The sequence below is a fragment of the Dendrobates tinctorius genome, unplaced genomic scaffold (genome assembly GCF_039654945.1).
Source record: "Dendrobates tinctorius isolate UK_male_01 unplaced genomic scaffold, ASM3965494v1 ptg000457l, whole genome shotgun sequence".
Lineage (NCBI taxonomy): Eukaryota > Metazoa > Chordata > Amphibia > Anura > Dendrobatidae > Dendrobates > Dendrobates tinctorius.
In genome coordinates, this window is record NW_027362119.1 from 104,819 (window position 1) to 127,003 (window position 22,185).

The 22,185-nt window shown below is 40.2% G+C and overlaps 1 protein-coding gene across 1 annotated transcript in view; it reads right to left on the reverse strand.

The window, feature by feature from the left end:
• Positions 1 to 276: 276 nt before the first annotated feature.
• Positions 277 to 22,185, reverse strand: part of LOC141077578 (uncharacterized) — a 38,522-nt gene continuing 16,613 nt past the window's right edge. Inside the window, exon 7 of the mRNA XM_073564567.1 lies at positions 277 to 2,711. Within this exon, the coding sequence (XP_073420668.1) occupies positions 772 to 2,711 (1,940 nt within the window). The 3' untranslated portion in view covers positions 277 to 771. The remainder of the gene's footprint in view (positions 2,712 to 22,185) is intronic.

Sequence of the window (22,185 nt, forward strand, 5' to 3'; positions counted from 1 at the left end):
AAAGTTAGTGCAAAAATCAAGCTATGAACAAACTTTTAGAACACTAATTAACACAAAACTATATTGAGAACTGCTCAGTTCAAGTACTAATCCAAAGAAATTAATGAGATGATGCGTCGCATTTACCAACAAGTGCTATAAATAAGATACCAAAAATCTCAAAAACTTGAGCCAATCTGGCAAAACTGATGACATATTCAGAATCAGCACCCCAAAAATACCCTAAATTCGATGAAATATCTTTGGCACCAAAAATGCTGTTGACCAGTGTTATCGATCAGCCAACTGATCGTTGCTACATGTCACACGCAACAATGTCGTTTCGACATCGCTGCAACGTCACCAAACTGGTGACGTTGCAACGATATCGTTCACAATATCGTTGCGTGCAACAGGGCCTTAACTTGTTTTTCAGGTTACATCGGGGGCTTATCTACAGCATTACAGAATGCTGTAGATAAGCCCCTGATGGCGGTGGCTGCACCTCATAGGCCAAAAATGAGGTGACAGATTCCCTTTAAGTCAACCATTTATTACCTTTTAGATGTGATTGTGCCTTCTCCCTGTGAGATGTATGATTTTCAAGATGATGCCATTTGCGAATAAAAAATTTACCTCATTCAGAATATGAAAATGGCTTCTCTCATGTGTGAGAAATCTGGTGTTTAATAAGATTTGACTTATTTGCCCAACATTTCCTGCATTTTGATCAATAATTCTGTGTGATTTCTCTGGTGAATAACTATAATTTCTGGTTAAAGTGTTCCATATTCAAAATGTGAGATTCTCTCCTGTGTGAAGTTTCTGATGTTTAACAAGACTTGTTTGAGCTGCAAAACATTTCCCACATTCTGAACATGGAAAAGGTTTCTCTACCCTGTGAGTATCCTCATGTGTCACAAGACTTGATTTCTGAATAAAGCATTTCCCACATGTTGCACATGAAAACGGCTTCTCCCCTGTGTGAATTTTTTGATGTGTCACAAGAACTGATTTCCGAATAAAGCTTTTCCCACATACTGAACATGAAAATGGCTTATCTCCGGTGTGAGTTGTCTGATGTGCAGCAAGATATGATTTACTTGAAAAAGATTTCCCACATTCTGAACATGAAAAAGAATTCTCCCCTGTGTGAGTTTTCTGATGTGTCACAAGAACTGATTTCCGAAAAAAGCTTTTCCCACATACTGAACATGAAAATGGCTTATCTCCTGTGTGAGTTGTCTGATGTGCAGCAAGATATGATTTACTTGAAAAAGATTTCCCACATTCTGAACATGAAAAAGAATTCTCCCCTGTGTGAGTTTTCTGATGTGTCACAAGAACTGATTTCTGAATAAAGAATTTCCCACATGTTTCACATGAAAACGGCTTCTCCCCTGTGTGAATTTTTTGATGTGTCACAAGAACTGATTTCCGAATAAAGCTTTTCCCACATACTGAACATGAAAATTGCTTATCTCCTGTGTGAGTTGTCTGATGTGCAGCAAGATATGATTTACTTGAAAAAGATTTCCCACATTCTGAACATGAAAAAGAATTCTCCCCTGTGTGAGTTTTCTGATGTGCCACAAGAACTGATTTCTGAATAAAGAATTTCCCACATGTTTCACATGAAAATGGCTTATCTCCTGTGTGAGTTCTCTGATGTACAGCAAGATATGATTTACTTGAAAAAGATTTCTCACATTCTGAACATGAAAAAGGTTTCTCCCCTGTGTGAGATCTCTGATGGACAACTAAATCTGATTTCTGAATAAAACATTTCCCACATTCTGAACATGAAAAAGGTTTCTCCCCTGTGTGAGTTTTCTGGTGTTTAACAAGACTTGATTTTATTGTAAAACATTTCCCACATTCTGAGCATGAATATGGCTTCTCCCCTGTGTGAACTCTCTGGTGAATAATAAGATCTGATTTTTCTTTAACACATTTCCCACATTCTGAGCATGAAAAAGGTTTCTCCCCTGTGTGAGTTCTCCAATGGACAACTAAAGATGATCTCTGATTAAAACATTTCCCACAATCTGAACATGAAAAGGGCTTCTCTCCTGTGTGAATTCTCTGGTGTGTAATAAGCTGTGTCTTCCTTACAAAACATTTCCCACATTCTAAACATAAAAAAGGTTTCTCCCCTGTGTGCGTTCTCCGATGGACAACTAAAGATGATCTCTGATTAAAACATTTCCCACATTCTGAACATGAAAAGGGCTTCTCTCCTGTGTGAATTCTCTGGTGTGTAATAAGCTGTGTCTTCCTTACAAAACATTTTTCACATTCTGAACATGAAAAAGGCTTCTCTCCTGTGTGATTTTTCTGATGTGTAAAAAGATTTGATTTATTTGCAAACCATTTCCCACATTCTGAACATAAAAAAGGTTTCTCACCTGTGTGAATTTTTTGATGTTTAACAAAAAAACTGTTAGGGTAAAAACATTTTTCATTCTTTGAATTTGAAAATGGCTTCTTTTTTGTAAGAGAAATTTGATTTTTAACGCCTCTTTTGTGGCTTTTATTTTTCTGAATAATTTTTGAAGCATTAGGAGATAAGTCTTGTTTAAAAGTATCAGATGATCGATCTTTGCTGTGAAGGGATGATGAAATAGCTGGAGTAATGGCATTCAATTCAGTTATATCTTGTGTGATATCAAGGGCTTCTGATTTAAGAACTGAAGATGTCTGATGTCCCTCTGATCTCCAGGTACAGTCATCTGCCAAGAATAAAACCAATTATTTAATAAAGAATCCTTAATTATATTTTTAAATTTTTAGATATATTGCAATTTCTATGGATATTTTATGTAGAAAAATTGGTTTACCAAGACAAAAACAGTTCACAATCTAAGAGACCTCAGAGCACGAACCAGTTGACCATGAAATTCCACTATCTTTGCACAAACTACTTACCTAATATTGGAATAAGAAGCCACCAAAAAATGATATGTGGGTCAAAATGATAGAAATTTTTTTTACTCATCTTTCATAAACAAGCCCCTACTCAGGTCCATCATCTTTCAATGGAAAATTAGAGGGTTTGCTCAATGATTCTTGAAAAGCAACAACCAATCAAGCAAATACCTTGCTCCAAAGACAAAATGTCCCCCTCGCTTCTAAGCCTTGCCATATGCCCAAACACTGTTAGTGTCCATATTTTTGGCATTGCTGTACTGAGAAGAACCCACTTAAAAATGTATGCTGTGCATGTCTCTATAAGCACGAGATGGGCACTATGTATCGGGCACTAAAATGGAATATTTGCAATTTTTACTCTACATCATCAATTGTGTGCAGTTTTCCAGAAAGTTTAAACTAAAAACTCGCGCTGAAGTGTGTACCTTAAGGATTAAGCTCCAAAGGGCTAATTAACATATGTGTTAAGATTAATGTCTCTATGTTGGACTGAGAAGGGTTTATTACCTTTTAGGCAGACATTTGGATAATGGCGCTGAAGTCCCAGGAACACGGTTTGGCAGACAGGAAATCCAGAGGAATAGCTCATAAACTTTCCAAAACGAAATAGTTGCTAAATTCTTGGCTCCAAATGAGCAGGATTACTGATAGACGTTAGTCACTGGCCGGGACAACGTCTCCTATCTGTAGCTCTGAAGCGGCCGCCTGTCTGGAATACAGACGCCGCGTTAGGGAAGCCTGCAAGGTGCAGAGATGCTGCAGGACCTTGCGTGACGTCACAGTCACGTGATGAATCACGTGACAGGCTAGGGAGCACTATGGCGCGCTCAGGGGACTTGTTTGCTAATCCTATGCGTTTCAGAATCTCGGATTCCTTCCTCAGGGATAGCCCCATAGAGCACAGATCCTTCTTATATATCCTGCATCACTTTGAAGAGACTTTATACATTAAAAGCAAATAATTCGATTTCACTATTCAGACCGTTCGGGATCAGAGTATCCAATTCAAATATCCAACGGCTCTCTTCTCTGGACATCTGATGTATGAAATTACCTTTTCTCCAGCTTTTATTAACCACTTTGATCCCAGTAAATTTAATACCTTTTATGGAACCTCCATGATGTAACAAAAAATGGTTAGAACTTGTAAACTTTTTGCAAATATTCCGCAAATGTTCTCCAATCCTAACATGGAGCGGACGTTTAGTGTGCCCTATATATAGTTTACCGCAAGGGCATGTAATGCAATATATCACCCCCATTGTGTTGCACGTGATGAAATCCTTAATCGTCACTTCTATGGATCCATTAAAAATGGTGAACTGCTTTCTCATGCCTAATTTCTTACAAGGAGCACATTTCCCACAGGGAAAAAAACCATGTGGGTAATACTGTGAATGGAGGCTTGAGATCGCTGTAGGATTTAAAATCGAAGGTGCTACTAAATTGCCCAAATTATTAGCTCTTTTAAAGATAAACCTCGGATATGCTGGCAGCACTTCCCCAATGATCTTATCATTCTTCAATAACCTCCACTGTGTAGTGACAATTTTTCTAAAAATATTACTATTAGCGTTATATTGGGTGATAATTGGAATTTCCTCCATAATAGTGTTTTCGTTTTTTTTTTGTTTTGTGTCGAAGTAACTGTTCACGTGGTATATTCCCTACTGAGTCCTTAATGTTCTGCAGGGATTGAATATCGTAGCCCTTTTGAGAAAACTTTTTTGTTAAAATGGCAGCCTCATCATTATAATCTACCATCCTGGAACAGTTCCTATGAGCCCGTATAAATTGGCTCCTTGGAATGTTAGTGAGCCAACTCGGGAGGTGGCAACCGTCCAGGGATATAAAATTATTAGAGTCCGTAGGTTTATGAAATAATTTTGTCTGAATAGTGTTACCATCTACAAAAATCTTCAAATCTAAGAAATTTACTTCTTTAAAACTGGTGGTTGCCGTAAAATTTAAAAAATAACAATTTTTATTTAGTTCATTAATAAAATACAACAATAGACTAGGTCCACCAGACCATATAAAAACAACATCATCAATGATGATGGACTCTAATAATTATATATCCCTGGACAGTTGCCACCTCCCAAGTTGGCTCACTAACATTCCAAGGAGCCAATTTATACGGGCTCATAGGAACTGTTCCAGGATGGTAGATTATAATGATGAGGCTGCCATTTTAACAAAAAAGTTTTCTCAAAAGGGCTACGATATTCAATCCCTGCAGAACATTAAGGACTCAGTAGGGAATATACCACGTGAACAGTTCCTTCGACACAAAACAAAAAAAAAACGAAAACACTATTATGGAGGAAATTCTAATTATCACCCAATATAATGCTAATAGTAATATTTTTAGAAAAATTGTCACTAAACACGGGAGGTTATTGAAAAATGATAAGACCATGGTCGAAGTGCTGCCAGCATATCCGAGGTTTATCTTTAAAAGAGCTAATAATTTGGGTAATTTAGTAGCACCTTCGATTTTAAATCCTACAGCGATCTCAAGCCTCCATTCACAGTATTACCCACATGGTTTTTTTCCCTGTGGGAAATGTGCTCCTTGTAAGAAATTAGGCATGAGAAAGCAATTCACCATTTTTAATGGATAAATAGAAGTGACGATTAAGGATTTTATCACGTGCAACACAATGGGGGTGATATATTGCATTACATGCCCTTGCGGTAAACTATATATAGGGCGCACTAAACGTCCGCTCCATGTTAGGATTGGAGAACATTTGCAGAATATTTGCAAAAAGTTTACAAGTCACCCCCTTTCTAACCATTTTTTGTTACATCATGGAGGTTCCATAAAAGGTATTAAATTTACTGGGATCAAAGTGGTTAATAAAAGCTGGAGAAAAGGTAATTTCATACATCAGATGTCCAGAGAAGAGAGCCGTTGGATATTTGAATTGGATACTCGGATCCCGAACGGTCTGAATAGTGAAATCGAATTATTTGCTTTTAATGTATAAAGTCTCTTCAGAGTGATGCAGGATATATAAGAAGGATCTGTGCTCTATGGGGCTATCCCTGAGAAAGGAATCTGAGATTCTGAAACGCATAGGATAAGCAAACAAGTCCCCTGAGCGCGCCATAGTGCTCCCAAGCCTGTCACGTGATTCATCACGTGACTGTGATGTCACGCAAGGTCCTGCAGCATCTCTGCACCTTGCAGGCTTCCCTAACGCGGCGTCTGTATTCCACACAGGCGGCCGCTTCAGAGCTACAGATAGGAGACGTTGTCCCGGCCGGTGACCAACGTCTATCAGTAATCCTGCTCATTTGGAGCCAAGAATTTAGCAACTATTTCGTTTTGGAAAGTTTATGAGCTATTCCTCTGGATTTCCTGTCTGCCAAACAGTGTTTCTGGGACTTCAGCGCCATTATCCAAATGTCTGCCTAAAAGGTAATACACCCTTCTCAGTCCAGCATAGAGACATTAATCTTAACACATATGTTAATTAGCCCTTCGGAGCTTAATCCTTAAGGTACACACTTCAATGTGAGTTTTTAGTTTAATCTTTTAATTTATTGTAGTGGACAGATTAAGTGGGTTTGTCCTTAAATCTTGCTGCTTTTGTGATATATGTACCACACACAGTGCGGATTGTCTTTTTTCTGCTTTTATCATTAGTTTTCCAGAAAGTGCCTGTGGTGTCAAAATAGTCAATACTCCTATGAATTCCATTAGAGAAATGGAGTCACTTTATCGGGCTTTCTACTGTTCTGTAGTTCTTGTAGTTGATATGCAAATGGTATTGGCAAATTTTTCCAGCAAAATCTGCATTACCATAGCCGAAATGCCGTTCCTTCCACTCTGAGCCCTGCCATGTGCCCAGACAGTAGTGTGCAACAATACATACAGTATTATCAGATTTATGACAAGTTTAAAGAAAAATTGCGGGGTCTATTTCTTCCTATTACTTTTAGTGGGGAAAAAAAATCATTTTTGTTATTGTGTTACACCTAAAGGGTTAACAAACTTCCTGAATGTACTTTTTGATACTAAGAGTTCAATTTTGTACTATACAGGCGCATCCAAGTAATTTCAAGAGTGATTGAGGAAAAAAAAAAAAAAAAAAATTAAAATAGTTTTTGTGTTCTAACAATAAATAGTAAAGATGTTGTTGAAACACCGAAAATGTTTATAATTAACCGTTTTGTGTGGTATCATTTTCTTTTTTAAGGGAGTACAAATTTAAAGGTTGAACATTTCGAAAGGGTGTGAGAGGAAGCACTAAGCAAAACGCGCGTCACGGGGTCTAATCTGGTAAATATGAAGTGTTTATCTGTCCCTTGAAGTGTCTTTATGCTCAACTATTTTCAATCGTCTACTTTGATCCCTATATGCCCAGCTCTGTGCCTGTTCTTTGAAAATATAGGATTGACTACGAGCACTTGTACTTTCTATAATCTGTAGTATTTGGAAGTCTGCGCTCCCAGACACATGGATATCTGGTTTCCTTTGTAGATGATATTGGAGAACACTACATAGATGATTATTTCATCCAAAGCTGGATCCATGATTTTGGACATGTGTTTGCTCCATTAAATATAATACTGGTCTATAAGCACTTGCACTTTATTATTCTACTTTTGGAACTTCACATTAAATGTCCCATGGATGTGAACCATAGTATTACAGGCTACTTTTCCCACGTACTAAGATGATTTTATTGGAAACTTATATTTGTATCAGGATGTACACATTTTGTCACTAGGTAGAGACAATATACTATCTTTTTTGTTAGAAAGGTCTATCTAGGTTTAAAATAGGATTCATATTCTACCTTTTCTCTATATGGGTCTCTAATTTCTAAAATAACTTTCTTGTAATGAATTATGAATGATTAACAATACTAAAGACTAAAACAAAATTTATACTTACTTGCCATCTACGCAGTCCGACTTCTTTCATTTGTTCTTACAAATTAGTGCTTTTTTGTTTTGTATTATCTCCATAAAGATTAATTTTATTTGAACATATACTTCCATAGATTAATAGGACCACATTTTGACTATTTTTCTATATGTTCATTCTACCTCCCAAAAATCAGAATAAGGTTCTCATTTATCCTGCTTTCTCCACTGAGCGCTTACATTGGGGTTTCTGTGTAAATCTCCAAATCGCGATTCTTTGGCATGAGCTGAAAACACATTTTCTTTAGTGGTTCTTTAAGGGTATGTTCCCACAGTCAGTATTAGGCATCGCTTTGGACGCAGCACATGTCCGCTCCGTCCAAAGCGCTGCCGGCTTTTGAATTCAGGTGATTCCGCATGTGTTCATTGAATCGTGCGGAAACACTGCGCCCTATACATTGGACGGTGATATTTATCTTGTGGAGACTGAGCGTCTCTGCAAGATAAATAGAAATGCTGCGGGGTCTGGAAAGACACAACGCATGTGCGTCTACACAGGGAAGCCAGAGGTGTCCGTGCACGCATAGTGGAGATGGGATTTCATGAAATCCCATCCACTATGCTGTAAAATCTGGCTGCTGTGGGTTGGACGCTGCAGATGCATGCAACATCCAACTTGCAGCGTTTACTGACCATGGGAACATACCTTAAGTGTGCTGTAGAAAAGTAAATCACTTCCTCAAAAGACTTTATTCATTATGCTCAAACATATAACTCTGCTCTACGCCTCTCCAAACAAGCCTGCTTCACCACGCTGATCACCTCACATTGTCACACAAGTAGGATTAGAGGATTCCATTTTCTTTCCAGATAAGATGTTCTATTCACTCTTCACCCTGGCTTTTCATTTTGGGGGAACATATCCTTTCATGGATAACCCACTGCTCATAGCAGGGTTCACTAAATCATCCCAGACAAATATCTGTGCAGCCTCTGTTTGAAGACTTCCAATGAAGGCGAACTCGCCACCTCTCGTGGCAGCCTGTTCCACTCATTGATCACCCTGTCAAAAAGTTTTTTCTAATATCTAATCTGTGTCTTCTCCCATTCAGTTTCATCCCATTGCTTCTACAGTAGTCTTTCCTTGTCCAAATGAGAATAAAGAGGATCCTTCTACAATGTGACAGCCCTTGAGATATTTGTAGACAGCTATTAAGTCTCCTCTCAGTCTTGTATTTTGCAAGCTAAATATTCCCAAATCCTGTAACCGTTCCTCATAGGACATGGTATGCAGACCAGTCACCATTCTGGCCGCTCTTCTCTGAACTTGCTCCAGTTTGCTGATGTCTTTTTTAAAATGTGGTGCCCAAACCTGGACACAGCATTCCAGATGAGGTCTGACCAAAGAGGAGTAGAGGGCAATAATGACTTCACATTATCTAGACTGTATGCTTCTGTTAATACCTCCCAGAATTTAGCCTTTTTTGCTGCTGAATCACACTGTTGACTCATGTTCAGTCTGTGATCTAATAGTATACCCAAGTCTTTTTCACATGTGCTGTTGCTTAGCCCTATTCCTCCCATTCTGCATATTCTTTTTTCATTTTTATTGCCCAGATGTAGTGCTTTGCATTTTCCCTGTTAAAAACCATTCTGTTAGCTGCTGCCCACTTCTCCAGTTTATGTACAGTATATCTTTTTGAATCCTCTCTCTTCTCTAGTATTAGCTATCCCTCCTAGCTTTGTGTCATCAACAAATATAATCAGTTTACCCTCAATTCCTTAATCTAAATCATTGCTAAAGATGTTGAACAATACAGGGCCCAGGACAGAGCCCTGTGGTACCCCAATTGAGACATTCTTCCAACTGGATGTGCAGCCATTTATGAACACTCTTTGGGTCCGATCACAAAGCCAGTTATGAATCCTCCTAACAGTTGCCTTGTCCATTCCATACCTAGTCATTTTTTTCAATAAGGATTGCATCAGATAACTTCAGCAAAGCATTTGAGAAAGTAAGATATACTATATCTACAGAATTTCCATGATCAGTCAGTGATTCTGTCATAGAACGAAACTAAGTTAATCTGACATGACTTAGTTACAAACCCATGCTGACTCATTTGTTCAAAGATCTTTCCTGGTATAGAAGTCAGACTCACTGGCCTATAGTTCCCTGGGTCCACCTTCTTCCTCTTTTTGAAGATGGGAACAACATTTTCTCTTCTCCAGTCTTCTGTGAATTCTCCTGTTCTCCAAGAGTTTTCAAAGATTATGGAGAGTGGTTCAAAAACTTGTTCTGCTATCTCCTTCAGTACTCTGGGGTGTAATTCATCTGAACATGGAGATTTGAATTCATTTATGTTAGCTAAGGGTTTCCTCAATATCTTTCTGTTTAGAGATATCCTGGATTCTCCTATTTCTTTAATAGGACAGTGCAGATCAGTTGATGTTACATTTCCTTTCTGAGAGAAAACAGATGCAAAGTAGGAATGTAAAAGCTCGGCCTTCTCAACATCCTTTCTTATCATTTCATCATTTTCATCATGTAAAAATCCTATAGCATCTTTGACTTCTCTTTTACTTTTGATATATCCCCAAAATCCTTTTTTATTGCTTTTGATGTCTCTTGCAAGCCTTAATTCATTGTCAGCTTTAGATAATTCGATTCATGCCCTGCAGGTTCTGCAGACAGAATTATATTCTTCTTTAGTTATGCCTCCCTCTTTCCATTTGATAAACATTTCACTCTTTTTAGCATGTGTTTAAGTTCTGTGTTCATCCATCCTGGTTTCCTTAAATGCTTCCTATTCTTCCCTCTTTTCGGAATTGTTAATGATTGTGCTTTGAGAATCTCATTTTTCAAGATTTCTCATCCTTCCTAGACATTTTTGTCCCTTAGGATATCCAGCCATAGGATCCCTACGATTCTCTTTCTGAGTCCCTTAAAATATGCCTTTCTGAAATCTAACCTTGAAGTCTGAGACTTCACAGGTCTTCTTCTCTAGTTATCCAAAATTCTAAAATAGCATGGTCGCTACCTCCTAGGGTCCCAGCCACTCTTACCTCCTCAACCATTTCCTCCCTGTTTATAAGGATTAGATCCAAGGTAGCAGATCCCCTTGTTTTCTCCCCTACCTTTTGGAAGATAAAGTAGTCAGCAAGAGAGGATAAGAATTTGCTTGACCTGCTAGTTTTGCCTGAGGGAGATTCCCAACAAATGTCTAGATAGTTGAAATCTCCCATGACCACCATGTCATTGTTTTTAACAACTTGGCCACTTGATGCATAAAGAGTTCATCCAGATCCTCAGTTTGCACAGGTGGGCTGTAGTAAATGCCTACAATGGTGTCCTTTCTGTTGTTCTCTCCTTGTATTCTTACCCAAACAGTTTTCACAGAACTCCCAGTCTCTGAAGCTTCAATTTCTGTGCAGATATATGCTTTTCTAACATACAATGCAACACGTCCTCCTCGTTTATCAAGTCTGTTTCTTGCAAATAAGTTGTATGCTTCTAGCCTTGGATTCCAATTATGTGTATTGTCCCACAAAGTTTCAGTGATTCCAATGACATCATTTCTTATCCTGTATTAGTAGTTCCAATTCCCCTTGTTTGTTGCCCATTCTTTGTGCATTTGTATAGAAACATTTTAGTTTGCATCCATCATATGAGCACAAACAGCCAAACTCCTATCGTTACTTCATCTTTTGGACTTCCTCAGTGGTCCTCCTCAGCCACCCACACAGACGGACATAAATTAGACCTGATCTTCACCCATCTCTGCTCCCTATCTAACTTCACAACCCCTCTCTCCCTCTGACCACCATCTATTCACTTTTGCATCCCTGTCCTGCTCACCTGTCACCATGTCCAGCAACTAGCGCACCTCTGCAGAAACCTCACACATATAGACACCCACAGACTCTCTGACTCTATTCTACCACTGGCGTCCATATCCTTACTCCATGACACACACAGTGCCACTGCTTTCTACAATGCCACTCGCGCATCAGCTATGGACGCGGTCACCACTCTTGTGCATGCCAGAGTGCGACAAATCAAGAGACAACCTGGGCACAATAACCTCACTAAAAAGCTTCGGCAAGTGTCTAGAGTTGCAGAGCGGCATTGGAGGAGATGATTTCACTGCATTAAAACAAGCAACACTCGCTTTCAAATCTGCCCTCACCTTCACAACCCCGATATCTTCATTATCCTACAACGCCACATCGTTATTCACCACTTTAACTTCCTCCTCTGCCCACTTCGACCTACCTCATTTCTGCTGAGGACTTTGCCAGACACTTCAAAAATAAGATTGACCAAACAAGGCAAGTATTTATTGTTCAACCACCACAACCATTTCTATACCAGACCACTGCCCCTCTCCCATAACTGAACAGGAGCTGAATCTTCTCTCCAAATTACACCTCACCACTTTTGCACTTTACCCCATCCCAACTCCTACCCAACCTCACCATCACACTTATTCCATCCCTAACCCATCTCTTCAACCTATATCTAACTTTTGGTACCTTGCCTTCTGCGTTCAAACATGCCACAATCACGCCTATCCTCAAAAAGCCAACCCTTGACCCGACCGCTATGTCAAGCTATCGCCCCATATCGATGCTTCCATTTGCTTCCCATCTCCTTGAGCAACATGTCTACGCTGATCTTTCCTCCCTCCTTTCATCTAACTTGCCCTTCAACAATCTACAATCTGGTTTCCGTCCTAATTATTGCACTGAAACTGCCCTGACTAAAATTACTAACGACCTACTTACAGCCAAAGCAAACAGACAATTCTCTATACTCCTAGACCTGTCTCTGCCTTTGGCACAGTTAAGCACTGCCTCCTACTACAGATCCTCTCTTCCTTTGGCACCAAAGACCTCGTCCTTTCCTGGATCACCTCACACCTTTCCAACCACACGTTCAGCATATCCCACTCCCACACTACCTCCTCATCCCGTACTCTCTCTGTTGGAGTCTCCCAAGGCTCTGTGCTAGGACCCCCTACTCTTCTAAATTTATACCCTTGGCCTGGGACAACTCAAAATCCCATGGCTTCCAGTGCTATCTATTGGCTGATGACACTCAGATTTACATCTCTAGCTCAGACGTCACCTCTCTGCTGTCCAGAATTCCAGAGTGTCTATCAGCCATATCCACCTCTCGCTTCCTCAAACTCAAATTGGACAAATCTGAACTCATCATCTTTCCTCCATCCCACATATCTTCCTTATCTGATCTATCACAATAAATTATATCATGCTTTCCCCGTACCCGAAATACACTGCCTTTGAGTAAACCTTGACTCTGCCCTGTCATTCAAACCATGCACCCAAGCTCTTTTGCCTCCTGTCTCCTCCAGCTCAAAAATATTTCCAGAATCCGTCTTTTCTTCAAACCTCAATCTTCTAAAATGCTTGTGCATGCTCTCATCATCTCCTGCCTTTACTACTGCAACATCCTCTAATGTGGCCTCCCTGCTAACACTCTTGCACCTCTCCAGTCCATCCTTAACTCTGCTGCCTGAATAATTCATCTCTCCCCTCGCTACTCCCCTCTGCACATCTCTTCCCTGGCTCCCAATTCCTCAGCGTATCCATAACCTGTCTGCTCCGTATATCTCCAAAGAAATCTCCCAATATCTTCACTCACGCATCCTCTGGTCCTCCCAAGACTTCCATCTCTCCTTCACACTTAGTTGTTCCTGATAGGAATGCACACTGCCAGTATATCATAAAAAGAGATGACTTTATTGATAACAAATGATTAAAAACATAAAAAAAAAAAAAACACAGTGAAAACCGCATAGGTCCTGTGCACACTATAAGTATTAGAAAGATAGTACAAATAACAGCTCCATAAGAAAAAGCCAAGTAAGAATCAAATAAAATCATATAAATGGCAATTCATTTAACTATGCAGGAGATTTCAAACAGACATAAATGGTCACTAGATAAAGAGCTGCATAATAAACCCCCCATGGAAAAGCGGACCACTATACCTCACCAAACAGCTACAGGCATAAATCGGCCTGGAGAAAGGAATGCACACCATAGCATGCTGAAATGAGTATGCCAATGAAGCCAATGCAGCGGCCAAATATATCAATCTGTAAGAGTGCAAAAGCACATACAAATGGCCGAGAAAAAAAATAAATAAAAAAATGCTAAGATGAAAGCATCCACACAAAAAGAAGGCACAAGGCCAGACATAAGGGTAGCGGTCCCTTGAACATTCAGAATGAGTCCGTTATATACATGCCATAAATGGAGCCATGGGAGACCAGATGGTGAGCACAAGGCGCAGAGGCCTCTGTAGCTGTTATAGTGGTCTGCTTTTCCATGGGGGGGTTTATTATGCAGCTCTTTATCTAGTGACCATTTATGTCTGTTTGAAATCTCCTGCATAGTTAAATGAATTGCCATTTATATGATTGTATTTGTTTCTTACTTGGCTTTTTACTATGGAGCTGTTATTTGTACTATCTTTCTAATACTTATAGTGTGCACAGGACCTATACGGTTTTCACGGTGTTTTTTTAATGTTTTTAATCATTTGTTATCAATAAAGTCATCTCTTTTTATGATATACTGGCAGTGTGCATTCCTATCAGTGGTCTGCTTTTTTTCTTTTTTGTTTTGAATTCATGTATTGACCACTGGTTTGCACCTCCGCCCTATATTCATTGAGGTATTAGCAGTGCGCCAGTTCACATTATTCATTCACTTATTTGTTCCTCACTCAATCACCTCCAAGACTTATTCCGAATATCCCCCCATCCTCTGGAATTCTGTGCCCTAACACGTCCGAATATCCACCACATTCAAATCCTTCAGATGAAATTTGAAAACGAACCTCTTCAATAAAGCTTACAGCCTGAAATGACCCCACTGCCTCCTCACCAACACTGGAGCTGCTGCAACTCCCACAACCTACCGTCTCCTTCCTACAATCCTGTGGTATGTAAGCCCGCAAAGGCAGGGTCTTCTTTTCTGTGTACCAGTCGGTCATTATTACTTTGTTTACCATAAGCGATATCTGTATTTTCTATGGAACCCGTCCTCATGTACAACAACATGGAATCAATGGTGCTATATAAATAATAATAATAATAATAATAATAATAATAATAATAATAATAATAATAATAATAAAACAGAAGTATGGAAAGTAGAGAAAGTAGAATAAAAAAAAAAAAAAAAAAAAAAAAAAAAAAAAAAAAAAGAGGTCAGGATTCTAGGTAGGCAACCGCATCATTACCCTCTCCTTTTACCTAGAGATCACCCTTATGGGTAATATTATTGTTCTAATGACTTTCTAAGTTGTCAGCACATATTTCACGTGTCATTTCAATTTGCAGATTAACCCCTTTCTGACATCTGATGTCATAATACGTCCCTGTGCCTTGGGCCCATTTGACCATGGACGGATTATTATTTCATTGCAATTGCCCGTGCACACGGGCTGTGTGCGGGCGATCGCCACCGGGTGTCAGCTGATTCTGACAGCTGACACCTGGCACTAAGTGCCAGGAGCAGTCATGCACCGCTGCCTGCACTTTAACCCCTGAATGCTGTGATCGATTGAAAGCAATTGCAACATTCCGGGAGCCGGCAGAGGGATGACAGCCCGTCTGCCTTTGGATCGGAGACCCCGTGGGTGGTGCGGGGTCCCAATCGTTGCCATGGTGACCAGAGCTAAGAAAATTGCTTGATCATGTGCAGTGCATGATAAGCCACTTTCTCTGTCAATGCAGAGCTGACAGTTTGCATTGTATGGAGATGTTGCTGTATCCCCATACTATACAAGCGATCAGCCTGCAAAAACTGATAGTCCCATAGTGGGATGAAGTAAAAAAAAAAGTTAAAAAATAAGTCAATTTTTTTTAAAAATTGTAAACATTTTATATTTTTAAAAAAATAAAAAAAATAGTAAAAAAAATATCAAAAGATATTGTATCTATAAATAAATATTACACATATTTGGTATCGCCTTGTCCTCAACAACCCATCCTATAAAACTGTCCCAATAGTTACCCCTTTAGTGAACACCTCAAATAAAAAACAAGGCAAAAAACAATGCTTTATCATCATATTGTCGAACAAAGAATAAAACGCTATAAAAAAGATGGCTTGGTTCTGCCTCTCTAGCTTCAGCAGTGACGACCGACTCCTCTACCATCAGGCTGGGGGATCCTGTGGAGGAAGAGTCGTCATCACTGCATGAAAACTTCTCTACTTCAAGAGGCAGATTTCATTTCACTGCTGGAGCAGCCGGAGCAAAGCAGGTTGTACGCTTGCTCCGCGCTAAATATTCTGCGGGCCATTTTTTTTTTTTGCCTAACAAAAAACTAACTCTAATCCAACACTAGTATTTTTTTACTGCCTAACCCCAATACGCGTAACCCTAACCCTAATACGTGTAGCCCTAACCTAATAACCCTAACTGCAAAAAATTCTAAAAATACAAAAAATAAATTATAAAAAATATAAACAAATTTTATAATCCCCTACAACGGGGATGTGGAAATTACGGAGACTGAGGGTGGGTAATTGGACGTTTTATGGGGTTTGCGGAGGCTGAAATTATTATTTTATATTTCTGACAGGGAAGCGCTTGAACGCCGTGTATCTCTCTTCTCTCTCCCAGAACAACTGCAAGGAGAGAAAAGAGAGGCCCAGCCCAAGTGCTGCCATATTTACTAATATTGGGGGCTTCTGATTACTGTGATAGGGTCTGTCACAGTAATCAAAAGTCAGCAGCCAAATAGCCAAATGGTAAAATTCTCATCGGCTGTCGGGTGCAGGCAGGCAGGCCTTGGCGTGTGCACGCACATGCACCCACCATTTTCTTTCTGCCCGAGGAAGGAGGGGGGCTGAGGGACTATTAATCCGGTACATAAGGTAACGTGGGGGGCTCGGGGGACCCGATTTCTCTCTCCTCTGATGTGCGATCACATCAGTCGAAAGAGAAATTAAATGGAAAATCTGACTTTTTATTGCGGTCACAATTTTACCATTAATAACAGGAATCGCAACACAGGGGTCGGCAATAACTGACCCGAATCATGTTCTCTGGGGTCTCAGCTACCCCAGGTAGCTAAGACCATGGAGAAATTCCAACTCTGGGGGGCACTATACCCATATTCCTCAGCTCCGTTAAAAAGCGGCGCTGAGGCATAAGAACCCTTAACTGCCGCCGTTAAAAGGCGTATCGGCGGTCGTTAAGGGGTTAAGTATCTTCTATCATATAGACCCCTCAAAGTGACTTCAAACGTTATGTGATCCCTAAAAAGATGGTTTTGTAAATTTTATTGGAAAAATGAAAAAAAAAAAATCACTGGTCAACTTTCAACCCTTATAACTTCCTAACAAAAAAAATGATGGTTCCAAAATTATGCTGATGTAAAGTAGACATGTGGGAAATGTTATTACCTATTTTGTGTGACATATCTCTGTGATTTAAGGGCATGAAAATTCAAATTTGGAAAATTGTGAAATTTTTGCCAAATTTCTGTTTTTTTCACAAACACAAGTCATACCGAAGAAATTTTACCAATATTACAAAGTACAATATGTCATGAAAAAATTGCATGGCTGACTTCCCAGAGGTTAAACACCCAATACATGGACACTAAATCTAAACGCAAACTATTTTTTACCCGTCAGTCCTATTTTGAACTGGGGAACCAGTCAAGTAAATTTTTTTTTTTGGTACGTCAACATAACACATCTAATACTATACTCCAAATCTGGAAATTGGATAATTCAATAGTGACCTCAACTGAGGATATACTTCACCGTTTCTATGATTATTATAGAATATTATACTGTACAGTTCTAGGAGTGGTCTCGGTATCCTACAATGCCTGGACTATCGGACATAAAATTCCCCACGCTGAGTTCTACTCAGCAGGCCTTTTTAGATGCTGATTTCACTATGGAGGAAATAGAAGGTGCCATGATGGATATGGCCTCTGGGTAGGCTCCTGGACCAGATGGGTTCCCTATTGAAACATACAGAAAATATAGGGATATAGTGGCACCACTTCTTTTGAGGGTGTATCGGGGGATTTGGGAAGGGGAATATCTGCCAGACTCCTTTTATGAAGCAAATATTATTATACTTAAGAAAGAAGGGAAGGACCCCCTTGAGTGTTGATCTTATCGCCCCATATCGCTTGTTAATGTAGATTATAAAATTTTTACCAAGGTTCTGGCCTTTAGACTGAACTCTGCTATACTGAATCTTATATACCCTGACCAGACTGGTCTCATGCCTGGTAAGAGCACTTCTATTATTGTCAGATGGGTCCAATTGGTAATTCAATATCGTTCTTTGGTGCCGGACAATAATTGGGCTCTGGCGTCGTTGGATGTGACTAAAGCCTTCGACTGCCTTGAATGGCCTTTCTTGTTTGCATGTTTATGGAGATATGGTTTTGGTGCTAGATTTCAAAAGTGGATTGGTGCAATATATGCGAAACCTAAAGCTCGTATAATTATAAATAATTCTGTATCTGAATAGTTTTCTCTATCTGGGGAAATGCGTCAGGGGTGCCCCCTCTCCCTGGCCCTCGTTGCCCTTGTGATCGAGGCACTAGCAATATGTTTAAGATCCTCTCCAAATATCAGGGATATAAGCATAGATGATCGCCTAGACACTATTGGCTTATAAGCTGATGACATGCTGTTATTCATGGACAGGGCAGAAGAGACGCTCCCACATGTGATTACTACTATAGATAAATTTAGTAAATGCTCAGGATTATATATTAATTGGGATAAGTCCGCCCTATTATCCTGATCCCATAGCCCAATGGCCCACCTTGATACCTTATCTTTGTTGCCTATGGTTTCTCATTTTAAATATTTAGGAATTAATTTATCTAAAAATAGTGAGCTCGACCTACAATTCAATATCATTCCATTACTGGAACTAGTCAAACTTAAATTTGCCTGGTGGGGTAAGCTTCCGTTATCTGTAGCCGGCCATATAAATCTAATTAAGATGATTTTACTTCCTAAGCTTAGCTACTCCCTACAGCATAGTGCGGTGTTGATTCTTAAATCCTTCTTTACAAACTTAAATTTCCTGACCATATCTTTTATATGGGGGAAAACCAGACCCAAGCTTAAACTTTACACTCTACAGAGGCCTAAACAGATGCAGGGAGCGGCATTACCGGATTTCTATTTATATTATCTGGCCGGACAGATTAAGGCTTTAACCCCTTCACGACCCATGACGCCTACGTAGGTGTCATGAAAAGTCGTGCCCAAACGACCCATGACGCCTACGTAGGAGTCATGCTATAAATCGCCCTCCTGCGGGTCGGGTGACCGGGGTCACTGAAAGGTCACCCGACCCGCACAGAGAGGACACTATGGTTAATCCCAGGGGGCATGGCTTAGCCCCCACGTGCCTACGATCACTCTGATTGGCTGTTAAAAGTGAAACAGCCAATCAGAGCGATTTGTAATATTTCACCAATGAAATTTCGTGAAATATTACAATCCAGCCATGGCCGATGCTGCAATAGCATCGGCCATGGCTGGACACCGACACCCGACCCCTCCCACACCGACTGGCGGGGCCGATCGGCCCCCGCCACCGATGGACGGCGGCGATCGGTTGCCGCCGTCATCATCTGCTCCCCCTCCCCTTCCTATCACTCCGCCCCACCTTCCGATTCCCCCCCCCGATACCTCCAATGTCCTGCTGTGGCTCCCAGTGTTCCGCTGTCCGGATAACGGGTGCCGCCATCTTGCAAAATGGCGGGCGCATGCGCAGTGCGCCTGCCATTGTCCAAGATGGCGGCGCCCATGAATTTGCCGGCCGCCCATTCATTTTTCATTTTGATCACTGTGATAAACTCTCAGTGATCAAAATGGAAAAAAAAAAAAAGTAAATGCACCCCCCGTTTATCACCCCCATAGCCAGGCACAAACAATAAAATAAAAAAATATTTTTTTCCATTTAGGGTTAGGGCTGGAATTAGGGTTAAGATTAGGGTTAGGCTTGTGGTTAGGGTTAGAGTTGGGATTAGGTTTAGGAGTGTGTTGGGGGTTAGGGTTGTAGTTAGGGTTATGATTAGGGTTAGTGGTGTGTTGGGGTTAGAGTTGGAGTTTGAATTGAGGGGTTTCGACTGTTTAGGCACATCACGGGGTCTCAGAACGCGACATGGCACCATGATTTATTCCAGCCAATTTTGCGTTCAAAAAGTCAAACAGTGCTCCCTCCATTCCGAGCCCCGACGTATGCCCAAACAACACCCCCACATATGGGTTATCAGCGTGCTCAGGAAAAATTGCACAACAACTTTGGGGGTCTAATTTCTCCTGTAAACCCTTGGGAAAATAAAATATCGGGGCTATAAAAATGATTTTTGTGAAAAAAAAAAATTATTTTTGTGAAAAAAAAAAAATTATTTTTGTGAAAAAAAAAATGATTTTTTATTTTCACGGTTCTGCGTTATAAACTTCTGTGAAGCACTTGGGGGTTCAAAGTGCTCACCACACATCTAGATAAGCTCCTGGGGGAGTCTAGTTTCCAAAATGGGGTCACATGTGGGGGGTTTCCACTGTTTAGGCACATCAGAGGCTCTGCAAACCTAACATGACGCCTGCAGACCAGTCGGTATTTCAAAACGTCACTACTTCGCTTCCGAGCCCCGACGTGTGCTCAAACAGTGGTTCCCCCCACATATGGGGTACCAGTGTACTCAGGACAAACTGGACAACAACTTTTGGGGTCCAATTTCTCCTGTTACCATTGTGAAAATAAAAAATAGCGGGCTAAAAAATCATTTTTTGAGGGAAATAAAATTATTTTTATTTTCACGGCTCTCCGTTATACACTTCTGTAAAGCACCTGGGGTTCACACTATGCATCTAGATAAGTTCCTTAGGGGGTCTAGTTTCCAAAATGGGGTCATTTGTGGGGGAGCTCCAAAGTGTAGGGAGACAGGGCCTCTCCAAACACGACATGGTGTCCGCTAACGATTGGAGCTAATTTTCCATTCAAAAAGTCAAATGGTGCTCCTTCCCTTCCGGGCCCTGCCGTGCGCCCAGTGGTTTATGACCACATAAGGCTAAAAGAAAATTTTTGTGAAAAAAAGGTCTTTTTCTTTTTTACGGATCAATTTGCGAAGCACCTGGGGGTTCAAAGTGCTCACTATGCATCTAGATAAGTTTGTTGGAGGGTCTGGTTTCCAAAATGGGGTCACGTGTGGGGGAGCTCCAATGTTTAGGCACACAAGGACTCTCCAAACTCTACATGGTGTCCGCTAAATATTCCAGCATATTTTCCATTCAAAAAGTCAAATGGTGCTCCTTCCCTTCCGGGCCCTGCCGTGCACCCAAACAGTGGTTTATAACCACATATGAGGTATCGGTGTACTCAGGAGAAATGGCCCAACAAATTTTAGGATCCATTTTATCCTGATACCCATGTGAAAATGAAAAAAATGATGCTAAAGGAAAATTTTTGTTGGAAAAATTAAAATGTCCATTTTTTCCTTCCGCATTGCTTTAGCTGCTGTGAAGCACCTGAAGCGTTAATAATCTTCTTGAATGTAGTTTTGAGTAGCTTGAGGGGTGCAGTTTTTAGAATGGTGTCACTTTTGGGTATTTTCTGCCATATAGACCCCTCAAAGTGACTTCAAATGTGAGGTGGTCCCTAAAAAAATGGTTTTGTAAATTTTCTTGTAAAAATGAGAAATCGCTGGTCAACTTTTCACCCTTTTAACTTAACTTCCTAACCAAAAAAATTTTGTTTCCAAAATTGTCCTGATGTAAAGTAGACATGTGGGAAATGTTATTTATTAACTATTTTGCGTCACATAACTCTCTGGTTTAACGGAATAAAAATTCAAAATGTGAAAATTGCGAAATTTTCGCCAAATTTCCGTTTTTTTCACAAATAAATGCAAAAAATTATCGACCTAAATTTACCACTAACATGAAGCCCAATATGTCACGAAAAAACAATCTCAGAATCGCTAGGATCCGTTGAAGCGTTCCTGAGTTATTACCTCATAAAGGGACACTGGTCAGAATTGCAAAAAATCGTCAGGTCATTAAGGTCCAAATAGGCTGGGTCATGAAGCGGTTAAGTAAACGGATGCCCGATAATTACCTCCCCCACTCAGTAAGGCAACTAACTCATGCTGCATAGGTTGATTGCACGTTGGGCATTCCTAGAAGCAGATAAACGTAATGTACCTCGATTATTACCTTTACTTCAATTACCGTGGTCAGTTTGGAGACAAATTAAAAAAGTAATCCACTTTGAGGATATTATAGCTGAAATGCTGCTATGGAACAATACTCATTTCCCGGTGTTGCTGGGCCACCCGTCCACTGATTTCTGGA